Source organism: Papio anubis, chromosome 7 (genome assembly GCF_008728515.1).
Source record: "Papio anubis isolate 15944 chromosome 7, Panubis1.0, whole genome shotgun sequence".
Classification (NCBI taxonomy): domain Eukaryota; kingdom Metazoa; phylum Chordata; class Mammalia; order Primates; family Cercopithecidae; genus Papio; species Papio anubis.
The window spans coordinates 13,257,076-13,279,642 of NC_044982.1; the positions used below are offsets into that span (position 1 = coordinate 13,257,076).

Below are 22,567 nucleotides of genomic sequence, written 5' to 3' on the forward strand. Positions count from 1 at the left end.
AGGTCAGGAGATCGAGACCATCCTGGCTAACACGGTGAAACCCCGTCTCTACTAAAAAATACAAAAAACTAGCCGGGCGAGGTGGCGGGCGCCTGTAGTCCCAGCTACTCGGGAGGCTGAGGCAGGAGAATGGCGTGAACCCGGGAGGCGGAGCTTGCAGTGAGCCGAGATCCGGCCACCGCACTCCAGCCCGGGCGACAGAGCGAGACTCTGTCCTGGCCAACATGGTGAAACCCCATCTTCACTAAAAATACAAAAAAATTGGGCCGGGCGCGGTGGCTTAAGCCTGTAATCCCAGGACCTTGGGAGGTTGAGGCAGGAGAATTGCTTGAACCTGGGAGGCAGAGCATCCTGGCTAACACGGTGAAACCCCGTCTCTACTAAAAAAAATACAAAAAACTAGCCGGGCGAGGTGGCGGGCGCCTGTAGTCCCAGCTACTCGGGAGGCTGAGGCAGGAGAATGGCATAAACCCGGGAGGCGGAACTTGCAGTGAGCTGAGATCCGGCCACTACAGTCCTGCCTGGGCGACAGAGCCAGACTCCGTCTCAAAAAAAAAAAAAAAAAGAAAAAACAATTTGGGAAATGTTAACACTGCCTAGGAGTTTCATATTAAGGAATTATTGTTTATTTTAGATGTGATAGCAGTCTGTAGTTGCTTTACATACTTCCTCTTAGAGGTAAATATGGAAATATTTAGAGGTAAATATGGAAATATTATTTCACCTTTTAGAGGTGAAATAATATGCTATCTGAGATTTGCTTGAAAATATTCTAGTGGGATTGGGTAGATAGTGGACTGGGATATACTTGATACTTATACCTATAATTGTAGCACTTTGGGAAGCTGAGGCAGGAGGATCACTTGAGTCCTGGAATTTGAGGTTACAGTGAGCATGTTTATGCCACTGCACTCCAGCCTCTGCAACAGAGCAAGACCCCATTTCTAAAGGAAAAAAACACCTACCAGTTGGTAAATGTTGGTTGAAACTTGGCAATGGTTAGAGGTCCATTAACTATTTTCTCCACTTTTTTATCATATATTTTTTCATTTTTATTACAAAAATTAAAGTATCTCCTGCGAAAGAAGGAAAAACAAGTAATAGGAAGGGATGAGAATAGAGAAGCTTAGTCATTTAATTGTCCTCTGTGTTTGAATACTAGGAGGTTTGATATTTATGGAGTATTAATCACAATCAAGAAACGTTTTACTGTTCAACAATACACAGTACTAGAGAGATTAAGATCTGTCCCTTTACCTCAGTTGGGTGATAAAGTAGAAACTGGAGACTTAAGGGTTGAGTGATAGAAACAGCAGCACGGTGGACACAGAAGCGTAAGGTGGACGTGGCAGATTCCTTCAGAAAGGTTGGTTTAGGATTGAAGACTTCTGAGACGCTGTCTTGTTTAGCAGGGGTGCAGGAGTTGTGGGGATAAGACACACACTAGGTGAGGGATTGAAGGCCTGGTCTTTGGTCTTGGCTTTGCCATTTTACTTTTTTTTTTTTTTTCTTGGAGACGGAGGAGTTTCACTCTTGTTGCCCAGGCTGCTGTGCAGTGGCACAATCTCAGGTCACTGCAACTTCCACCTCCCGGGTTCAAGCAATTCTCCTGCCTCAGCCTCCCAAGTAGCTGGGATTACAGGTGCACCACCACACCTGGCTAATTTTTGTATTTTAGTAGAGATGACATTTCACCATGTTGACCAGGCTGGTCTCAAACTCCTGACCTAGGTCATCAACCCACCTTGACCTCCGGAAGTGCTGGAATTACACGCGTGAGCCACTGCACCTGGCCTATTTTACTCTTTGACTTTGGATAAGTCACTTTAAAGTCTCTACTTTAATTTCCTCATTTGGAGAATAGAGAATGATGCCTGTGCTGTCTACATGGAAGACGTAGTGTGAGAATAAAATGACTTAACACATGAAAAAGCTGTTGGTAAACTATATATTCCCATTCTGATATGAGATACTCCTACTCCAGTCATTAAAAGGAACATGAAGTTGGGGGGAATGTTTAAAAAAGGGAGTGGAGAGGGAAAGTATGTCATTGCTTTTCTGTTTTAATGTTTTTTTGTGAGGTTTTTTCCATTTTTTAAGTTGTCACTTAAAAATACGTAACATTTACCATTTTAACCAGTTTTAAGTGTATATATAGTTCTGCAACATTAAGTACATTCACATTGTTGTGCAGCTATCACCACCATCCATCTCCAGAACTTTCTCATTTTCCCCAACTGAAACTTTGTACTTACTGAAGACTAACTCCCTGGCCCCTGACAACCATCTTTCTACTTTCCATCTCATGAATTTGATTAAGTACTTCATATAAGTGGAATCCGTATTTGTCCTTTTGTGACTGGCTTATTTCACTTAACATAATGTTCTCAGGGTTCATCTGTGTTTCAGCATGTGTCAGAATTTCCGTCCTTTTTAAGGCTGAATAATCCACTCTATGTCTACACCACATTTTGTTTTTCCATTCATCTGTCTGTGGACTCTTGAGTTGCTTCTGCCTTTTGGCTATTGTGAATAATGTTGCTGTGAACATGGGTGTACACATCTGTTTGAGTCCCTGTTTTCACTTTTTTTGGTATATATCCACAAATGGTATTTCTGGATCATATCTATGTTTATGAGGAAGCAGTCTGTTTTAAAAAATTAATTACTTTATTGCTTATGGAAACATCTCCACAGAGTCATATCTGAGGGTATATGTACGCTGTGGTCCATGAGGCTTTTTTCTAGGAAATGTTTTTCAAGTACTAATCCAATTTTTTAATCACAATCTTCTAAGAGGCTTAGACTGTGAAGGAATATGGATCCCAAGAAATAGTTTTTGTACTCAAGATCTTAACAAATGATTACAGATAAGCCTTTCCTTACTAAATGTTTGTTTTTTTAAACTAATTTCATTCAGCAGTTTTCAACTTAATGCCTCCTAAGTGCCAGGTACTGTATTATGTGGTAAGGATTTAGTGTTGAATAAATGAAATTCAAGTGGTGGAAAAATACTACTGCAAAGAAAATAAACTGAAGAAAGAGGACAGTGAATGATGGAGTGGGATGTTATTTTATATAGTCTAATTAGGGAAGTCTTCTCCGAGAGGTAGCATTTGAGCAAAGACCAGTGAAAATGAGAGTATGAACCATGTGAAGACGTTTCAGAAGAGTGGTACAGCAAAGGGAAGAGCCCTGAGGTAGGAGCAAAAAATGCTTTTCAAGGAGACAACTCAGGGATCAGATGACAGCCTATCTCGACCAATACCTAGTACCTATATGAGGAAATCAATTGTTGTAAGATAGCTCTAGAAAATAAAGTACAGGGCTGGGTGTGCTGTCTCATGCGTGTAATCTCAGCACTTTGGGAGGCCAGGGCAGGAGGATCATTTGAGGCCAGGAGTTCAAGACCAGCTTGCACAACATTAGTGAGACCCTGTCTCTACAAAAAAAGGTTTTTTAATTAGCTGGACGTGATGGCACACACCTGCTCTAGCCACTTGGGAGGCTGAGGCTGGAGGATTGCTTGAGCCCGGGCATTATGAGCTATGGTTGTGCCACTGCACTTCAGCCTGAGCAACACAGTGAGACTCTGCCTCTTAAAAACAAACGAAAAAGAAAAGTATAGAAAAATGTTAGTGATAATTTATTTACATATTCTGTTAATCTAGAAAATACTGTATTTGTGGTGTGAGAGATGTCAGGAAGATATTACTGCTGATATGACATTCCAATAATGATTACTACATAGAAGACATAACCTTTTCCTCTGAAATGTTGTTTTCTTGGCAGAGGGACATGTGCAGTGAACCCAAAGGATGTATTTTATCATCTGTTCAGGGAAGACAGAATGAGACAACTGATAAAGAGAATCTGAGTTTTAAGAAATGATCTCTAAAAATCTTAGATAATACAATACTTTAATAACCAAGTATCTTACTGATATATATGACAGTGATACTTATATTATTAGGAGAACACATAGACTCAGATCTCAAGAGAGGTTAGAGATCACCCATATTTTGCTGGGTGCTGTGCAGTAATGCGAAGTTATGCCAGAAATAACTGCACCTCAAGAAGTAAGCACCATTACTTCTTAGACTCTCCATTTATCTTTTTACAAACATTGATATTTATAAATAATACCCTCATTTAAAAGTAAATGAATTATCTTGGAAGAATTGCTGTATTGTAATACAAGGAATATTACCTTCAGAAATGAGATATCAATCGTATTAGAAAACTTTTGTTTTTAGACTTCTTTATGTTCTGTTTGAATTGTTTCTTCCCTGATATATGTATATATTTAAAAAAAAAAAAAAAAAGAGATGGGATTGTTTTGTTGCCCAGGCTGGTCTTGACCTCCTGGCCTCAAGCAGTCCTCCTTAGCCTCCCAAAGTGCTGGGATTACAGGCCTGAGCCACTGTGCCTGGCCTCCTTAATATGTCTTTCTCAGACTTCAAACCCATTACATTTATCACCCTCAGTGAACCCATAAATTGCTTCGCCTATATGCTTCTTGGTTTACAACATTGTAACCACCCAGTTATGCAAGGTAGAGACCTCAGTCATCGTTTCCTTCTTCCTCTCCACCATTCCCCTTACCAGTTTGGTGAGCATTCTTCACTATGTGTTCTGTGATAAGGACCTCATATGTATTATCTTAATTTTTTATTATAGATGTCTACTATGGTTTGCTGTTCCCCACATTTTATGTGTTGGGAACTTAGTCCCCAAATTTGTATGTCAATGGAATGTAGGACCTTTGGAAAGTAATTAGGATTAGATAAAATCATCAGGGTGGGGCCATCATAATGGGGCTGGTGGCTTTATAAGAGGAAGAGAGACTTGAACTGACACACATGCTCTTGCCCTTTTGCTGTGTGATGCCCTCAGCCATGTTATGGCACAGCAAGAAGGCCCTTACCAGATATTGGGGTGGTCTTGGACCTCCCACCCTCCAGAACTGTAAGAAATAGATTTCTTTATAAATTACCCAGTCTATGCTGTTCTGTTACAGCAACAGAAAACAGACTAAGACAGGGTCCTAAACAAAGGAAAAATAGTGTTTTAAGATGCAGACTTACATTGCCTTAACAGGGCCGAGAATATCTGTTTCATTTTGATATATTTAGACTGTAATATCCTCTCCCAGTGTTTCTGCTACAAGTGGGTAGCACGGGACAAGCAATGGGGTTGAGGAAAAATTATCATAGTTACAAGAAAGCCCTCTAATAATCCTTGTAAGAGTAAGAGTTTTGTCTGGTTTTCTACTTCTTGTTTTTCCTAAGAGACCTTGTTGATGTCTCTTACAGAGAGGGTCTTTTATAGCTGAACGTTCTCAAAACTTGTTCGTCATCACAACCACTAGTACTTTTTTTTTTTACAAGGACCACTATATACAAGATTCTAAGTGTAGACTTCAGAGGAAACTTAGGAGGAACACATTTTTCATTTGACATGCCAACAAAGATTCTTTAAATAGCAGATACTCTGATGAGCAGGAGCTCATCAAAATGGAGTGAGTGGCCAGTATTAAGCCATTATATATAGCTTGTAACTCTTTTTCACTGAAAATTTAAAGTAATCGGTCCCCCACCCCCATATTTATTTAGATTCTTAGTCCCCGTAATGTGAAGAAAAATAGAATGTTACTATGTAATTACCTCAACTCCTAAGCCATTATTGTCTTCCCATTTATAAGAATTTTAATAATTCGTAGGGCTATTCACATGCCTATTCCTTTAATGATCTAACAGTTTGGAATTTGAACCGTCCTCGTGAAGACTGCCCTGGATGAGGAAACCTTTGAGTTTCTGTTTTGTTCTGTGTTCTCCTCTTCTGTCTGTGCAGCCATAGTCTCAGGCTTACTATAGAGTTTACCCAGCATATTTGCTTCTTTCTCCTCCTCTGCTAGTGGAACCCACGGTAACTTATCAACAAGAAATATCCCCTTGTGTTTTTAACATTTGCTAAGTTCGTGTCAGAAAATCTGAATGTTTTGGCTTTGAATGGAATTTAGGAGAAATTGGTTTTTTTCCCTTTAAATTCATTTGATTTGAATGTATTCTCCGATGTCAGTTCTATTTCTCTCTGCAAATGCTCTTTAAACTCAAATCTAGGCCGGGGGTGGTGGCTCACGCCTGTAATCCCAACACTCTGGGAAGCCGAGGCCAGCAGATCACCTGAGGTCAGGAGTTCGAGACCAGCCTGGCTAACATGGTGAAACCCCGTCTCTACTAAAAATACAAAAATTAGCCGGGTGTAGGGGTGTATGCCTGTAATCCCAGCTACTCGGGAGACTGAGGCAGGAGAATCGCTTGAACCCGGATGGCGGAGGTTGCAGTGAGCCAAGATCACGCCACTGCAACTCCAGCCTAGGTAACAGTGCGAGACTCCGTCTCACAAATAAAAATAAATAAATAAACAAACTCAAATCTAGACTCATTTTTATCACCCTCTCTAAATCTAGAATGAACCATCTTTCTGTACACTGTCAAGCCCACAATAGAAACAGTTGTCCCTGGTTAGAACAATGATTTCCTTTATTCAGTAAAATGTTGTGTGCCTGGCTTAATGCTAGTTTTCCATATCGTAAACACAAAGGCTCCAAATGGCAGGCCCCATCAACTTATGAGAGTTGATTGGGCAAGTTCTACAGTCTGTCTTGCAGGGCCTCATAATAATTTTTCACCCTCTGCTTATAGGTTCTTTTTCCTGACTTTTGGGGAAAACTTTTCAGGCTTCTTCCAGAGCTACTTCAGTTTTGGGGGATTCTCACTGCTAGAAGACAACAAAACTTTTGGGGATGTCCAGGCCAAGGCAGCTTCTGCACTGGCTGCTGTAGGCATCACTTCTCAGGTCCGCTGCCAAAGACCCAGATAAGAGGAATAAGCGACACCCATTGGCCTAGAGTCAGTCTTCCCTCTGGGGGGACCTTTTCAGCCCTCTGATTCTCATTTTCCATCTGTTGCTTCAGGAGGATCTTCTGAGGTTGTAGGACAGGATGAAGCGTTTGGAGTGTGAGCTCTGAGGTAAAGGTGGCAGAGTAGGAGATGCCCATTCGTGTCTTCACCGTGCAGCCACGTTCATTCTTAGTGCACCACTTCCCAGGAATTGGTTCTCTGCTTTGAATGGCTAGAAACCAATTTTTTTTTAAAGAATATTTTAACATCTTAAGATGTAGTTTGTCCAGTCCAGGTCAGACCTGGCACAGGCCCAAGTCCCTCAAAAGACATTTCTCTTTTGATGGACTCCTGTTTCTGCTTTCCAAGTGGCAGTCCATATTATCTTTTTTTTTTAATTGTTTTTTTTTTTTTTTCCTGAGGTGGGGTCTTGCTATGTTACCCAGGCTGGTCTCAAACTCCTGAGCTCAAGCGAGCTGCCTGTCTCAGGCTACTGAAGTGCCAGGATTACAGGCATGAGTCACCACGCCTGACCAGCAGTCCATATTATTTTAACTCTTAAAACAACCTTGTAGAGTAGGTGCTATTATGTTGCCCCCATTTTAGAGATAAAGAAAGCCAGGACCTTAGTAACACTTTCCTGGACTACTGGAAGAATCCTCTAATAAGTCTTTCTGCATCAAGCATCTTTTTATAGATCAATCATCTTCCAATAGTCTTTCTGTAATGGTAGTATAATGGTGCTGCTTTGCTCCTACTGTTCTGTGCTTTGCTCCAGTAGTTCCTCTATTGTGTTCTGAACACACACCCAATACCTTTGGCATTAGAGGCTTACCTCTTTTTTTTTGAGATAGGATCTTGCTCTGTCGCCCAGGCTGCAGTGCACTGGCATGCTCATAGCTCCCTGCAACTTCAATCTCTAGGCCTAAACGATCCTCTCGCCTCAGCCTCCTGAATAGCTGGGTCTACAGGCATGCATCACTTTGCCTGGCTAATTGGTTTTTTGTTTTGTTTTCGAGACAGAGTCTCACTCTGTCACCCAGGGTGGAGTACAGTGACGCATTCTCGGCTTTTGCAACCTTTGCCTCCTGGGTTCAAGCAATTCTCATGCCTCAGCCTCCCAAGTGGCTGGGATTATAGGTATGCACCACCACGCCCAGCTCATTTTTGTATTTTTAGTAGAGACAGGGTTTTGCCATGTTGGCCAGGCAGGTCGCAAACTCCTGGTCCTGAGTGATCTACCTGCCTTGGCCTCCCAAAGTGCTGGGATTACAGGTGTGAGCCACTGCACATGGCCTAATTGTTTTTAGTAGAGACAAGGGCTTACTGTGTTATCCAGGCTGGCCTTGAACTCCTGGTCTCAAGCTATCCTCCTGCCTCAGCCTCCCAAAGTGTTGAAATTACAGGTGTGAGCCACTGTGCCCAGCCATTTGAGGCTTTTTGATCTAATACCTACCCATACTCACAACATACGTACCCTTAGGCCTTGGACATGATATTTATCAACATTCATGGTAATACTAACATTGATTTATTCAAATATCGTATGCTTACTTTGTATTCTGTGGTGAATGGTAAGGATTCTAAGATGAACAAATGTAATACCTACCCTTGGGAAACTTAAAGTTTAGTGGAAATGTAAGTAATTATGCTTCAGTATTAGTAGATAATAGAGTTGTAGGGTTGAGAACTGAGAGTGGTACACTAACTGGGACAGGAGTTACTTCTCTTTATGTATCCTGTTTTGTTCCACCTGGAATAACCTATCTTTGTTGTTTGTTTTGTTGTCTGGGTTTTGTTTGTTTGTTTGTTTGTTTGTTTGAGATGGAGTCCTGCTCTGTAGCCCAGGCTGGAGTGCAGTGGCATGATCTCGGCTCACCACAACCTCCGCCTCCTGGATTCAAGTGATTCTCATGCCTCAACCTCCAGAATAGCTGGGATTACAGGCGCGTACCACTGCACCCGGCTGTTATTTTGTATTTTTAGTAGAGATGGGGTTTCAACATGTTGGCCACGCTGGTCTTGACCTCCCGACCTCAAGTGATCCCCCCACCTTCGCCTCCCAAAGTGCCAGGATTACAGGCATGAGCCACCACGCCCAGCCACCTATCCTTTTTTCCTTGATGTATTCCTGTTGATTTATGCAGCCAGATGGCAGATGGGTGGATGGATGGATGATCGATCAAGCATAACAAAGTGACATCCTGCCATCAAGTAACATGTATTCTAGCTGTAAATATTCTGAAAGACACTTTGGTTTTGCTTTGATTTCATACGCTTTCCTTTCAGTTAAGTCATTTTCTACTTTATGTGAGTGATTGTTTTAAACAGAAAAAGTAACACTGTCCGGTGTGTATTCACTTCCCATTTCTGAAGCGGAATTATGTTTGTCTGCTCTGGACATTTTTCCTTCAAAATTTAGAGAAAAAAATACAAAGATAAGATTACACATAGATATAAGAAACTGAATGCTAGGCCCACTTCTGCAACTTACTAGCTCTGTCTTAATATTTTTAATGGATCATAATTCATCTTCTCCTTAGTGAGTTGCTGCTGTCACAAATATTGTTGTTTTATGTCTTTGGTATTTTTAGGGTTTTCAGTGCTAGGTGGAGGTCATCTGCCTCTATATTCGGTGGCCCCAGAGAGACATACTAGCTTGGTTGTGGCTTTCTGAACTCCCCATCTCGTCTCTTTTTGAAGATACCCTCAAAAGATGGGTTTATTGCTGATTCTGCTTCTGCTTGCTGTTCACAGTCTCTTTTTGTCTTGTTGCTCTTAAAATGTATCCAAGAATAGAACTGAAGGTTTACAAAAAAACAAAAGTAATCCTAGCTCTTTGTGACTTTGGGCAAGTTACTAACTTCTCAGCCTCATCAGTCAAAAAGATACCGGGATAAATAAATTAGTTAATACTTGTGAAAGCTCTAAGAACAGGCTGACATATAGTAAACTCTCAATGTTGTTATGTTAAGTAAAACATGCTTGGGGTGTGACAGGGGTGACAAGGGAAGCCATTTTCTGTTAACTTAGGTTTTTGTTTTTTGTTTTTTTAAGAAATTTTGTTATTTTTATTATTTTATTTATTTATTTTTTGGAGGCAGAGCCTTGCTCCGTTGCCCAGGCTGGAGTGTAGTGGTGTGATCTTGGCTCACTGCGACTTCCGCCTCCTGGGTTCAAGCGATTCTTCTGCCTTAGCCTCCCAAGTAGCTGGGACTACAGGCACCCGCCACCATGCCTGGCTAAGTTTTGTACTTTTAGTAGAGACAGAGTTTCACCATATTGGCCAGCTGGTCTCAAACTCCTGACCTTGTGATCCACCCGCCTCGGCCTTCCAAAGTGCTGGGATCACAGGCATCAGCGTGCCTGGCCTTCTTATTTAGTTTTTAGTAGAAACAAGGTCTCACTAGGTTTCCTAGGCTGGTCTCAGAACTCCTGGGCTCAAGTGATCCTCCCGCCTCAGCCTGCCAAAGTTCTGGGATTACAGATGTGAGCCACCATGCCTGGCCTTCTTTCCTTCTTTCTTTATTATTTTTTTTGAGACACAGCCTCACTCTTGTCACCCAGGCTGGAGTAAAGTGACGTGGTCTCTGCTCACTGCAACCTCTGCCTCCTGAGTTCAAGCGATTCTTTTGTCTCAGCCTCCTGAGTAGCTGGGATTACAGCCGCGTGCCACCACGCCTGGCTAATTTTTGTATTTTTAGTAGAGACGGCATTTCACCATGTTTGTCAGACTGGTCTCGAACTCCTGACCTCATGATCCGCCTGCCTCGGCCTCCCAAAGTGCTGGAATTACAGGCGTGAGCTACCACGCCCGGCCCTTTGTTTCTTTTAAAACTTTGTTTTATTTTGTTTTATTTATTTTTATTTATTTATTTATTTTTTTTTTTTGAGAGGGAGTCTCGCTCTGTCGCCCAGGCTGGAGTGCAGTGGCGCGATCTCGGCTCACTGCAAGCTCCATCTCCTTGGTTCACGCCATTCTCCTGCCTCAGCTTCCTGAGTAACTGGGACTACAGGTGCCCGCCACCTCGCCTGGCTAATTTTTTGTATTTTTAGTAGAGACAGGGTTCCACCATGTTAGCCAGAATGGTCTTGATCTCCTGACCTCGTGATCCGTCCGCCTCTGCCCATAGTGTTGGGATTACAGGCGTGAGCCACTGCCCCCGGGTCCAAAACTTTGTTTTATTTCTAAGCTACTCTGGAAATGTGAGATTTAGCTATAGGTATGACCATTCATCCCACTTTGCCTGGTCAGACCTGGGCGACTCATGTTCTGGCATCCCCTCTGGTATGTACCCCTTTTCACTCTCAAGCTTCTTGGTTTGAATAATACATCATATTAAGAACAGAACAGGGGCCGGGTGCGGTGGCTCACGCCTGTAATCCCAGCACTTTGGGAGGCCGAGGCGGGAAGATCACGAGGTCAGGAGATCGACACCATCCTGCCTAACACGGTGAAACCCTGTCTCTACTAAAAAAATACAAAAAAATTAGCTGGGCATGGTAGTGGGCGCCTGTAGTCCCAGCTACTTGGGAGGCTGAGGCAGGAGAATGGCGTGAACCCAGAAGGTGGAGCTTGCAGTGAGCCAAGATCGCACCACTGCTCTCCAGCCTGGGCAACAGAGCAAGACTCCGTCTCAAAAAAAAAAAAAAAAAAAACAGAATAGGGATGAGGCTTGGCTTCAGCTCACCCCCACTAGCATTTTTTCATATATTCCCACTGATCACAAATCCCACACCACTGCCTGACTGGCGCTATACCCACTAATCCAGAGGCTTTAGTCATACAAAGAAAATAGCCATTCTTCTATGCTCTCATAATGTTTAACCGTACCTTGTGCTTAAAGAACTCCAGAAACTGGCCTTAGGAGATCCAAAATCGAACCAAGGTTGTTGAGTGTCTCACCTCTGGAAGGAATGCTGAACAATTGGTTTCCAACCTTGTTTTTGCCAGCCAGACAGACCACCAGTTAACCTATACTCGAGATAACCATCACAACCAGCCTTGCTAACCTGCATACTCTACCCCTCACATGCTTAGCCCAGCCCAGCCTGCATACCTTACCCCTGATGTCAATTCCTGCGCTTTGCCTAATTAAAAAAATCCTTACTGGCTCTTCTCAGGGAACCAGCCTCTGCTGTCTGTCTGCCTTACGCTCTAGCACAGTAGAACAAGCCCCAGAATAAAAGCTTTTTCTGGGAAATCTGCTTGTCCCTTTGTTAATTTTCATTACATGGGGAGTCCAAATGCCTGTGGTCTGTAGCAGTGATGTTACCTTAGATTTGACAGGAGTGAAGTATTAATATAGTTTTACATTTCTCTTTCATTATGGTTTTTCTTTGGGTTTTTTGTTTTTATTTTTAAGAAAGTCTCACTCTTTTGCCCAGGCTGGAGGGCAGTGGTGTGATCATAGCTCACCGCAGCCTCGAACTCCTGGCACAAACAATCTTCCTGCCTCAGGCTCCCAAGTAGCTAGGACCATAGGCACCTACCACTGCACCTGACTAATTCTGTGAATGTGTGTGTGTGTGTGTATGTATATATGTAAAAATATTTTTTGGCTGGGCACAGTGACTCAACGCCTGTAATCCCAGCACTTTGGGAGGCCAAGGCAGATGGATCACCTGTGGTCAGGAGTTCGATACCAGCCTGACCAACATGGTGAAACCCTGTCTTTACTAAAAATACAAAATTAGCCAGGCATGGTGGTACATGCCTGTAATCCCAGCTACTCGGGAGCTGAGGCAGGAGAATCGCTTGAACCCAGGAGGTGGAGGTTGCAGTGAACTGAGATTGCACTATTGCACTCCAGCCTGGGCAATAAGAATGAAATTCCATCTCAAAAAAAAAAAAAAAATTTTTTTTGTAAAGACGGAGTCTCACACTGTTGCCCAGGTTGGTATCTAACTCGTGACCTCAAGCAATCTTCCTGCCTCAGTCTCCCAAAGCACTGGGAATATAGATGTAATATAGGCATGAGCCACTGAGCCAGGCCATTAATTGTTATTTATATTCACATTTGCCCCACATTCTTGTCCTGTGCCTAAAGTCAGACTGAAAGGGAAATATGTTTAAAATGAGAAATTCAGGTGCCTTTTTTTTCCCCCTCTGTAGATTAACATTTAGTACAGAAATACCTTCCAGCTGTGCGTGGTGGCTCACACCTGTAATCCCAGCACTTCGGGAAGCCAAGATGGGCAGATCACTTGAGCTCAGGAGTTCAAGACCAGTTTGGGCAACATGGCAAAACCCTATCTCTACCAAAAAATATATATACATAAAATATGTGTGTGTGTATGTGTATGTATGTATATACATATATACACACATATACACACACACAATTAACTGGGCATGATGGCACACGCCTGTAGTTCCAGGTACTCAGGAGGCTGAGGTAGGAGGATTGGTTGAGCCTGGGAGGTGTAGGTTGCAGTGAGTTGTGCAGTCCTGCCTGGGCAGCACAGCAAGACCCTGTCTCCAAAAAAAGGGCTAGGCATGGTGGCTCACGCCTGTAATCCCAGCACTTTGGGAGACTGAGGCAGGTAGATCACAAGGTCAGGAATTCGAGACCAGCCTAACCAACATGGTGAAACCCCGTCTCTACTAAAAATACAAAAATTAGCTGGGCATGGTGGCACATGCCTGTAATCCCAGCTACTCAGGAGGCTGGGGCAGGAAAATCACTTGAACCCAGGAGGCGGAGGTTGCAGTGAGCTGAGATCACGCCACTGCACTCCAGCCTGGGCGACAGAGCAAGAGTCCATCTCAAAAAAAAATGAAGAATGAACGAACTTCCTTCCCCATCCGTATTTCCTAAATTAATAAACCGTACAACTTCATTAAATTTTTGGATCTCTGTTTCAACGTTATTATTTTACAGATACAGGAACTGAGGCCCATAGAGATTACATGTGATGTGTCCTACATACATGGTAAATTAGTAGTACAGAGATAACCAAATCCTAGATACTTTTAACTCCCACAGTTCTTTCTATTACATGAAGCAGTAAAAAGTGTTTCTGTGGCAAAGATCAGCATTTTCCTGAGTGTATTATGCAAGTTCATTCCTTTGTGCCCTGTGGGGGCAGCAGGGCTTCTTTAGATCATGCTGCGTACTCCCTCTTTACAATGAACCTCAGCACTCCGAAGGTGCTCAAATGTCCTGAAGTAAAGAAACCTATTTGGCTTTGTTTAATCCTACATTTTCTAAACTTTGGGAAAACTCTTTGGAAAATGCTGGCCTAGGGCTTTCTTTCTGGGGCTGGAGTGCAGGGGGTGGGTTAGGGAGGAGAAAGTTGACTTCTCTTTTTAAAAAAATGTCTCATGGGTTGTTTAGTGTCTCTTGTATTCAACATGATTCCCCGTCCCCACCCCACAGTTGGGTCTGCCGTGATCACTGGAGCTTATTTTAGTTTAAGACAGTCAGCATCATCTGATTGGGATTGATCATGTGCTATTAAGAGGGAGTCCCCCAGAATGGTGATTCTAGAAAAAGGATTCATCAGTCATTTGCATCTTCTGGGCCTCTCCAAGTCCTGTAGACCTCCTCCTCCCTTCTCCCCTCTCCTTGTTCCTCTCTCCTTTACATCATACAAAGATTGGATGTCTGTAGAAGAGGGACCAGGCTTGCCTGGAGAGAACACATTGCTGGAGAGATTAGACTGAGACAAGTTCTCATTTCCAACATCTACAAGTGATGGTTTAGTAAGAAATAAATAACGTAATAGCACCATTTGACATAGGATTTTGGTTACCTGAGAAGTAGTGACATTAATCCCTGAATTAATTCTGAGAATTTTGAGAAGAAATACTGCTGCAGTACTAGAACTATAGTCAGGGTTACCCATCAGGATGAGTTACATCTCATCCAGGAAATCTGCCTCCCCCACTTCCCTTCCCTTCCAAGGTCTGTGTTTATTTTAGTAGATAAAGCTCCAGTAGAATATATGGATGTCCCCCAATCAGTTCATCCTGAAGGGAGTTTCCATTAACCAGGAGCTAACAGGAAGAGATTTTCCCTAAATCCCAAAGACACTTGTATTTCAGGCCACCTCTCTAAGTTCGTGAAACCCCAGCTGTCCCAGCAGCTACTACTGCTTATTGTAGCAACAAATGGCCAAACATCCTTAGCTCAGCCTCTGACTTTCCTAGTGTTTGCAACTTGTTCTTGTTTCTCCAGTGGGGCCGTTGATGTCATAAGCTCTTGTATAACTGCTTTAGAATATCTAATTTTGCTCATCATTAGAGCTTTTTAAATTTTATTTTCTTTTTTCTTGGTGTTCTTCCCTTACCAGAGCTTTTTTTTTTAAAAAGGGATTTTTGACATGGTTTAAGGATTAAACCATTGTAATACACGTCAAGTATTCCTTATCTGAAATGCTTGGAACCAGAAGTGTTTCAGGTTTGGGGTTTTTTCCAATTTTGGAATATTTGTGTCTACATAATGAGATAGATTGGTGGAGGTACCCAAGTCTAAACACAAAATTCATTTATGTTTCATACACACTTTATACACATAGCCTGAAGGTAATTTTATACAGTATTTTTAGTATAGTGCATGAAACAAAGTTTATGTACATTGAACCATCAAAAAGCAAAAAAGACAGCTCCAGAATTTTCCACTTGTGGCATCTTGTCAGCACTCGAAAAGTCTTGGATTTTGTAGCATTTCAGATTTGGGATTTTCTAGTTAGGGATGCTCGGCGTGTAGCATCTTGAGTCTCTACAAACGATACAAGATTCTCAGATGAAAATAATTCCATGTGTGTGTGCATGCATGTACATGTTAAAGTAAGAGTAGTAAATTATTGTCCGCTTCTCAAGATGCTTCTGATTTTTCTTCATCTGGAGGCAAGGCTCTGTTCTTCCTCGTTTTGTGCCATAAGCATACTCTGTGCTATGTTACTGAATTTACCCAGTCAATAGAAATAAGCAAAACAAACAAAAAAGAAATAATAATGGAACTTGAAGGTGAGAAGAGGCCTAGCCATAGGAGTGACACCATGCCGTCTTACCTTTAGAAACACTTCAGTGTGATTTTCACTATCCCCCGTTACACTCGGATTCCAAGCTCATCTTAAAAGTCTCCCCCCACCCCCTCATTTTGGTAAAGGCTTTTTATTTTACATGATAGTTTTATTCTGGATTTTTGTTAATATATTTTAAACTTTTTTGAGAAAGGATTGTTTGTGCTGTTTTTTGTTTTAAATGTAAACCCTTAGTGAGATTAGGGTTTGACCTGTACATGAGGCCACAAACTTGGCCTCCAGTCCCTTATTTTCTTTGAAAGAACCGCTATAAAAGCCTGATAAGATCTTGAAGCTTCTGTGGAGCTCAGCTTTAAAACTAAGATTTGTTAGACTTAACTGGTTTTTAAGTTTGAAGTGGAATTAATACAGGTAATTTTAGTTCCTGTTTTGCAAGACTCCTGGTCTTGACCAGGAGTTCAAGACCAGCCTGGCCAGCATGGTGAAAACCCATCTCTAGTAAAAATACAAATATTAGCCAGGCATGGTGGCACTGGCTTCTAGTCCCAGCTACTCAGGAGACTGAGGCAGGAGAATCGCTTGAACCTGGGAGACGGAGGTTAAAGTGAGCCAAGATTGCACCGCTGCACTCCAGCCTGGACGCCACAGCGAGACTCTGTCTAAATAATTAATTAATTTTCATAAATATATAGTCTATAAAAGATTGTAGGAAAACACAGATGTTAGCGATATTTTTAAACATGAATTCATAAGGTTATGCTGTGTCACTAACAGAGATGAGAATACATTCCAAATTGCAAAATTCTTGTTTTGCAAAAATTGACAACATTCAAAATGAATTATCCAAAAAAGCAGCTTTTCCTACATTTCTAGTATTTAGGAATTGAAAACTGGATGTAACTAAAATTTTTTCTCTTTCTTTCTTTTTTTTTTTTGGATGGTGTGTCGCTCTTGTTGCCCAGGCTGGAATGCAGTGGTGCAATCTCGGCTCACTGCAACCTCCACCTCCCAGGTTCAAGCAACTCTTCCTCCTCAGCCTCCCGAGTAGCTGGGATTACAGGCATGTGCCACCACACCCAGCTAATTTTTTTGTATTTTTAGTAGAGACAGGGTTTTACTGTATTGGCCAGGCTGGTCTCAAACTCCTGACCTCAGGTGATCCACCTGCCTCAGCCTCCCAAAGTACTGGTATTACAGGTGTGAGCCACCATGCCCAGCCACATCAAACTTTTTTAAAGGTTTGATTGGTTACTTACCTATTTTTAGTTGAACTTTGCTGGAAGAATTACATTTTTTAACTTTTTTTTTGAGATGAAGTTAAGCTCTGTTGCCCAAACTGGAGTGCAGTGGTGCTATCTCGGCAATATTTACAAAATAGTACAGTTGTCCCTCAGAATTGGTGGGGAATTGATTCCAAGACTTCTGCAGACACCAAAATCTCCAGGACCATATAAAATGGTGTACTATTTGCGTATAACCTATGCGCATCCTCTGGTTAACTTTATCTGTAGATTACGTATAATGCCTAATATAATGTAAATGCTTTGTAAGCAGTTGTTATGCTGTTTTGCTTAGGGTGTTAAGAAAAAAAAGTCTGTACATTTTCAGTACAGCTGCAACAATTCTTTTTTTGTTCCCCAAGTGTTTTCAATCTACAGTTGGTTGAATTATGGATGCAGAACCCATGGAATACAAAGGGCAGACCATATATTAAACCCTTTAGAATCCTTGTTGTGTAGTTCTTACAGAATGCACTGTGTATGTGTCTGGCCACCCACAGCCTTTCATACTTCCAGTAGTATTCACTGAAGTAAAGTCTTATGTCTAATGGCACTGTTCTCATAGGTAGGTAGATAAGTTTCAAATAGGAAATTTGCTTATGTATGATTTGATTAGAGTTACTGCTACTTTTCATAATATCTGTATCTAGTTAGTAAGTTTCCCAGTCTTATCCTGAACGCTGTAAGTGGTAATTATATGCTTAGATAAAGTAAATTTTCATGGCTGGTGCAATGGCTCACCCCTATCATCCCAGCAGGGATTATAGGAGGGCAAGGAGGGTGGATTGCTTGAGACCAGGAGTTCAAGACCAGCCTGGCCAACATGGTGAAAACCCATCTTTACTAAAAATACAAATATTAGCCAGGCGTGGTGGCACTCACCTCTAGTCCCAGCTACTCAGGAGGCTGAGGCAGGAGAATTGCTTGAACCCGGGAGACTGGAACTTAAAGTGAGCCAAGATTGCACCACTGCACTCCAGCCTGGGCACCAGAGCGAGACTCCATCGAAATAATTAATTAATTTTCATATAAATATAGTCTGTAAAAGATTGTAGGAAAACACAAATGTTAGCAATATTTTTAAACATGAATTCATAAGGTTATGCTGTATCACTAACAGAGATGAAAATAAATTCCAAGCATCTTGATGCAGTTCTGTTTCTAGCAGAGCTTTTGTGATAATCTGTGTATGTGTTTTTCACTGTATTTGTTAAAACACTTTATTCTTCATTATGAGGCTAGGTTAACTGCCTACTGGTTTCTTAACAATTCCAATAATAGATTTAAATGACGTTTTCCTTTCTTAAACCCATTACCCCATTTAATCAGATAGATTTTATGTATCCAGATGGTGTAAAGATGTAGAAGTATTTCCATTAATCTTATTCTCTCTTTCTTAGATTTTTTTTTTTTGCGTATATCTCTTTTTTTTTTTTTTTTTTTTTTTGAGACGGAGTCTCGCTCTGTCGCCCGGGCTGGAGTGCAGTGGCCGGATCTCAGCTCACTGCAAGCTCCGCCTCCCGGGTTCACGCCATTCTCCGGCCTCAGCCTCCTGAGTAGCTGGGACTACAGACGCCCGCCACCTCGCCCGGCTAGTTTTTTGTATTTCTTAATAGAGACGGGGTTTCACCGTGTTAGCCAGGATGGTCTCGATCTCCTGACCTCGTGATCCGCCCGTCTCGGCCTCCCAAAGTGCTGGGATTACAGGCTTGAGCCACCGCGCCCGGCCGCGTATATCTCTTGCTAGCAGCTCTGAGAGTTAAGTTTCCATGTTCAGAATTTAATCTATAATTGTTAGAATTACCTCTTATTGCTGCTGTCCTGTCCATTTAAATCATCATATCAGATAATAGAAAGCAGAATTTTTGTTTCAGGGCTTTATGGGGCGAATAGATAAAATTTTTTGTTTTGTGTCTCTTGGCATGTGTATAATAACTTCTTTCAAAATTACCATAGAACAAGTAGCTTACATATATTTGGCTTTAATTGTCCACCTTTCTTCCCCCCTCTTTCAGTAAAATGCCTAATTATACAGATTAAAGATTGATTTTTTAGCAACTCTATTTTAAGACAGAAAAACAACAAACTAATCAATTATGTATTCTTTGTATGTGCAGTACCAGTATTGACCTCCTAAATGTTTGTAAGTTGCTTACAATGTTAGATAATAATGAATGGTGGTTGCCTCTAAGGATTTAAAGCAAAAATTAAAACATTTATTTTCAGTCCAAATACTTTCCCTGTGTTTTCAAATACTCTTCCTGTAACTATATATTTAAATTGGTCTGATATGTTACTTTTTACTGATTTAGAAAGTATATAATTGGTACATTTTATGGCTCAAATTGCAGCTAACACAGATTCATAATTCAAGCTTAAAGATTTACATTTTATGAAAATTTGACATGTGAATTTGACAACGTGTTGTTATTTGTGAATGAAAGCAGCAGTAGTTTTTTTAAAAAAAAACTGTGTGATCTGAGATACACTTGAAAAAATGAATTAAATTATTTTTGTTTCATATCAAGAAATGGATGAAAAGAGGCTGCTGGATCCAGGGTTGAAGGTTCATAAAGGCCTCTGGGATTATACTCTGAAGAACCCGCAGACGGAATGCCTGAGTGACTGAAGAAAATGGGTGCTAATGCATCTAATTATCCTCATTCATGTTCCCCGAGGGTAGGGGGAAATTCACAGGCCCAACAGACTTTTATAGGTAACTTTCAGTTTTTCTAACTTCATTTTCTTTTGTGACTATAATAGAATTGTGTTTTCGATAGTCTCTGTAGATGACAAAAGAAGTGAGCTGTAGTTATTATAATAATTCTGCAGCATCTAGATTTTTTTCCCCAACAAATGTAAATCTTAAATCTGGCTTATCTTAAACAAACTGCGTGTAGCACAGTTGAGCTTTTCTGTGTTTTAACCATAATTGCCAATTACCCTAGGCAAACTGGCCATCTCCATTGGTGTGAAAAGGGTGAAGTACATATTTCCTGTGTCTCGTTTCATTTATTTTGCCCATACAAATGCAGACTTGTGTAATTAAGAAGAAAAAGAAACATTTTACAATTATATACAAGTAATATTCTTAATTTACAACTCTGCCTACTTTTCATTCCTAAAAAACCCATGATTAAGATCTATGACAAATGTTCTTTGATAGCCAGGGAACGAAAGACTGTTTCTAAAAAAATTTAGACTAATTTGCCCTGTTTGTCCCTATTTCTTATTTAATATAAAAAATGTAGGCCAGTCACGATGGCTCACACCTGTAATCCCAGCACTTTAGGAGGCCAAGGCAGGAAGATTGCATGAGACCAGGACAGGAGTTCAAGACCAGCCTGGGAAACATTAGTGAGACCCTATCTCTACAAAAAAAAAAAAAATTTTTTTTTAATTAGCCAGGCATGGTGGCACGCGCCTATACTCCCAGCATCTTGGGAAGCTGAGGGTGGGGAGAATCCCTTGAGCCCAGGAGTTTGAGGCTGCTGTGAGCTATGATCTTGCCACTGCAGTCCAGCTTGGGCAACAGAGTGAGACTCCATCTCTGAAAGTGAAATTGAATTAAATTGAAAACTAAAATGAGTTATTTGAACTTTTTATCTTCCTTTATAAAAAACAAATGCAATTTTGAGTGGTTCGGTAATGTCTGCTTACAGAGTTTTTGAGCATGAAAAATGTTAAAGTAAACGTTGATAATGAATGTTAAGAAAAAAGAAACAAATTTTTATTTGTTTAATTTTCTTCTTAGGGACATCATCCTATTCTCAGCAAGGCTATGGTTGCGAATCAAAATTGTATAGCCTTGACCATGGCCATGAGAAACCACAAGACAAAAAAAAGAGAACCTCTGGCCTTGCCACCCTCAAAAAGAAGTTTATTAAGCGTCGGAAATCTAATAGGTCTGCCGATCATGCCAAGCAGATGCGAGAACTCCTCTCTGGGTGGGATGTTAGAGATGTCAATGCATTAGTGGAGGAATATGAGGGAACGTCAGCATTAAAGGAGCTTTCTCTACAAGCCAGTTTGGCTAGACCAGAAGCCCGGACATTGCAGAAAGATATGGCTGATCTTTATGAGTACAAGTATTGTACTGATGTAGACTTAATATTTCAAGAAACTTGTTTTCCTGTTCATCGTGCCATTTTGGCAGCAAGGTGTCCATTTTTTAAAACGCTGCTTTCTTCCTCACCTGAGTATGGGGCAGAGATAATAATGGACATCAATACAGCTGGTATTGATATGCCCATGTTTTCTGCTTTGTTACACTACCTTTATACAGGAGAGTTTGGAATGGAGGACTCAAGGTTTCAAAATGTCGATATCCTTGTTCAGCTTAGTGAAGAATTTGGAACACCAAATTCCCTTGATGTAGATATGCGTGGACTCTTTGATTACATGTGTTATTATGATGTCGTCCTTAGTTTTTCTTCAGACTCGGAACTGGTTGAAGCTTTTGGTGGAAATCAGAACTGTTTAGATGAAGAGCTCAAAGCCCACAAGGCTGTTATTTCTGCACGGTCCCCATTTTTTCGAAATTTATTACAAAGGAGGATACGAACTGGTGAAGAAATCACAGACCGAACTTTGAGGACTCCCACAAGAATTATATTAGATGAGTCCATCATACCAAAAAAATATGCAAAAGTGATATTACACTGTATGTATACCGACGTGGTGGACCTCTCTGTTTTGCACTGTAGCCCCTCTGTGGGGAGTCTCAGTGAAGTTCAGGCTCTCGTCGCAGGGAAGCCAAACATGACCAGGGCAGAAGAAGCCATGGAACTTTACCACATAGCACTGTTCTTGGAATTTAACATGCTTGCACAAGGTATGAAGTTCTGGTTTTTAATTCTGATTTCTAGAATTATGTATTGATCTTCCAAATTGAAAACACAACTAGTATATTCTATGATTTCAGTGTTTGGGATGTTACAGGGTCAGTTTTTTTGAACCTTCATTTATGACATCTGAGACAGATTGAGGGTCAGTATTAATGTGGTTCTTTATTTACTATTAAAATCAAGCATTCAATACTAGTGATTTAAGAGCATTAAATGAGACTTGAGGTTCTTCCTTCCCTAATGTAAGATGATAGGTATGGGAATATATAATTACCGACCTACACCCTCTCCACCCAAGCTTTGAAAGAGCCCAGTTTCCCACATTTTGAGTCTCATATTTATGTTCAGTACCTTGTTGATGTTTAAATATTTGGATAAGAATAAAAATTCATTACAAAAATGAAGATAGTCACATTTAGATATGAATTTAGTTGAATCAGAATTGGGCAGGGCTTCTGATTTAAATTTTAAAATATTCCTTATCTTATTTTTAGATTCAACTTGTACATCAAGCCACAGCCTACAGCATGTAAAACACAGTTAG

At 41.1% G+C, this 22,567-nt stretch overlaps 1 protein-coding gene across 5 annotated transcripts in view; it reads left to right on the plus strand.

The window, feature by feature from the left end:
• Window positions 1-22,567, plus strand: part of BTBD7 (BTB domain containing 7) — a 105,936-nt gene that overhangs the window by 23,149 nt on the left and 60,220 nt on the right. For all 5 annotated transcript variants that reach the window (XM_009212159.2, XM_009212158.4, XM_017961489.3 and 2 more), the window contains 2 exons: window positions 19,705-19,892; window positions 20,931-22,010. In XM_009212159.2, the coding sequence (XP_009210423.2) occupies window positions 19,811-19,892; window positions 20,931-22,010 (1,162 nt within the window). In that variant the 5' untranslated portion in view covers window positions 19,705-19,810. The remainder of the gene's footprint in view (window positions 1-19,704; window positions 19,893-20,930; window positions 22,011-22,567) is intronic.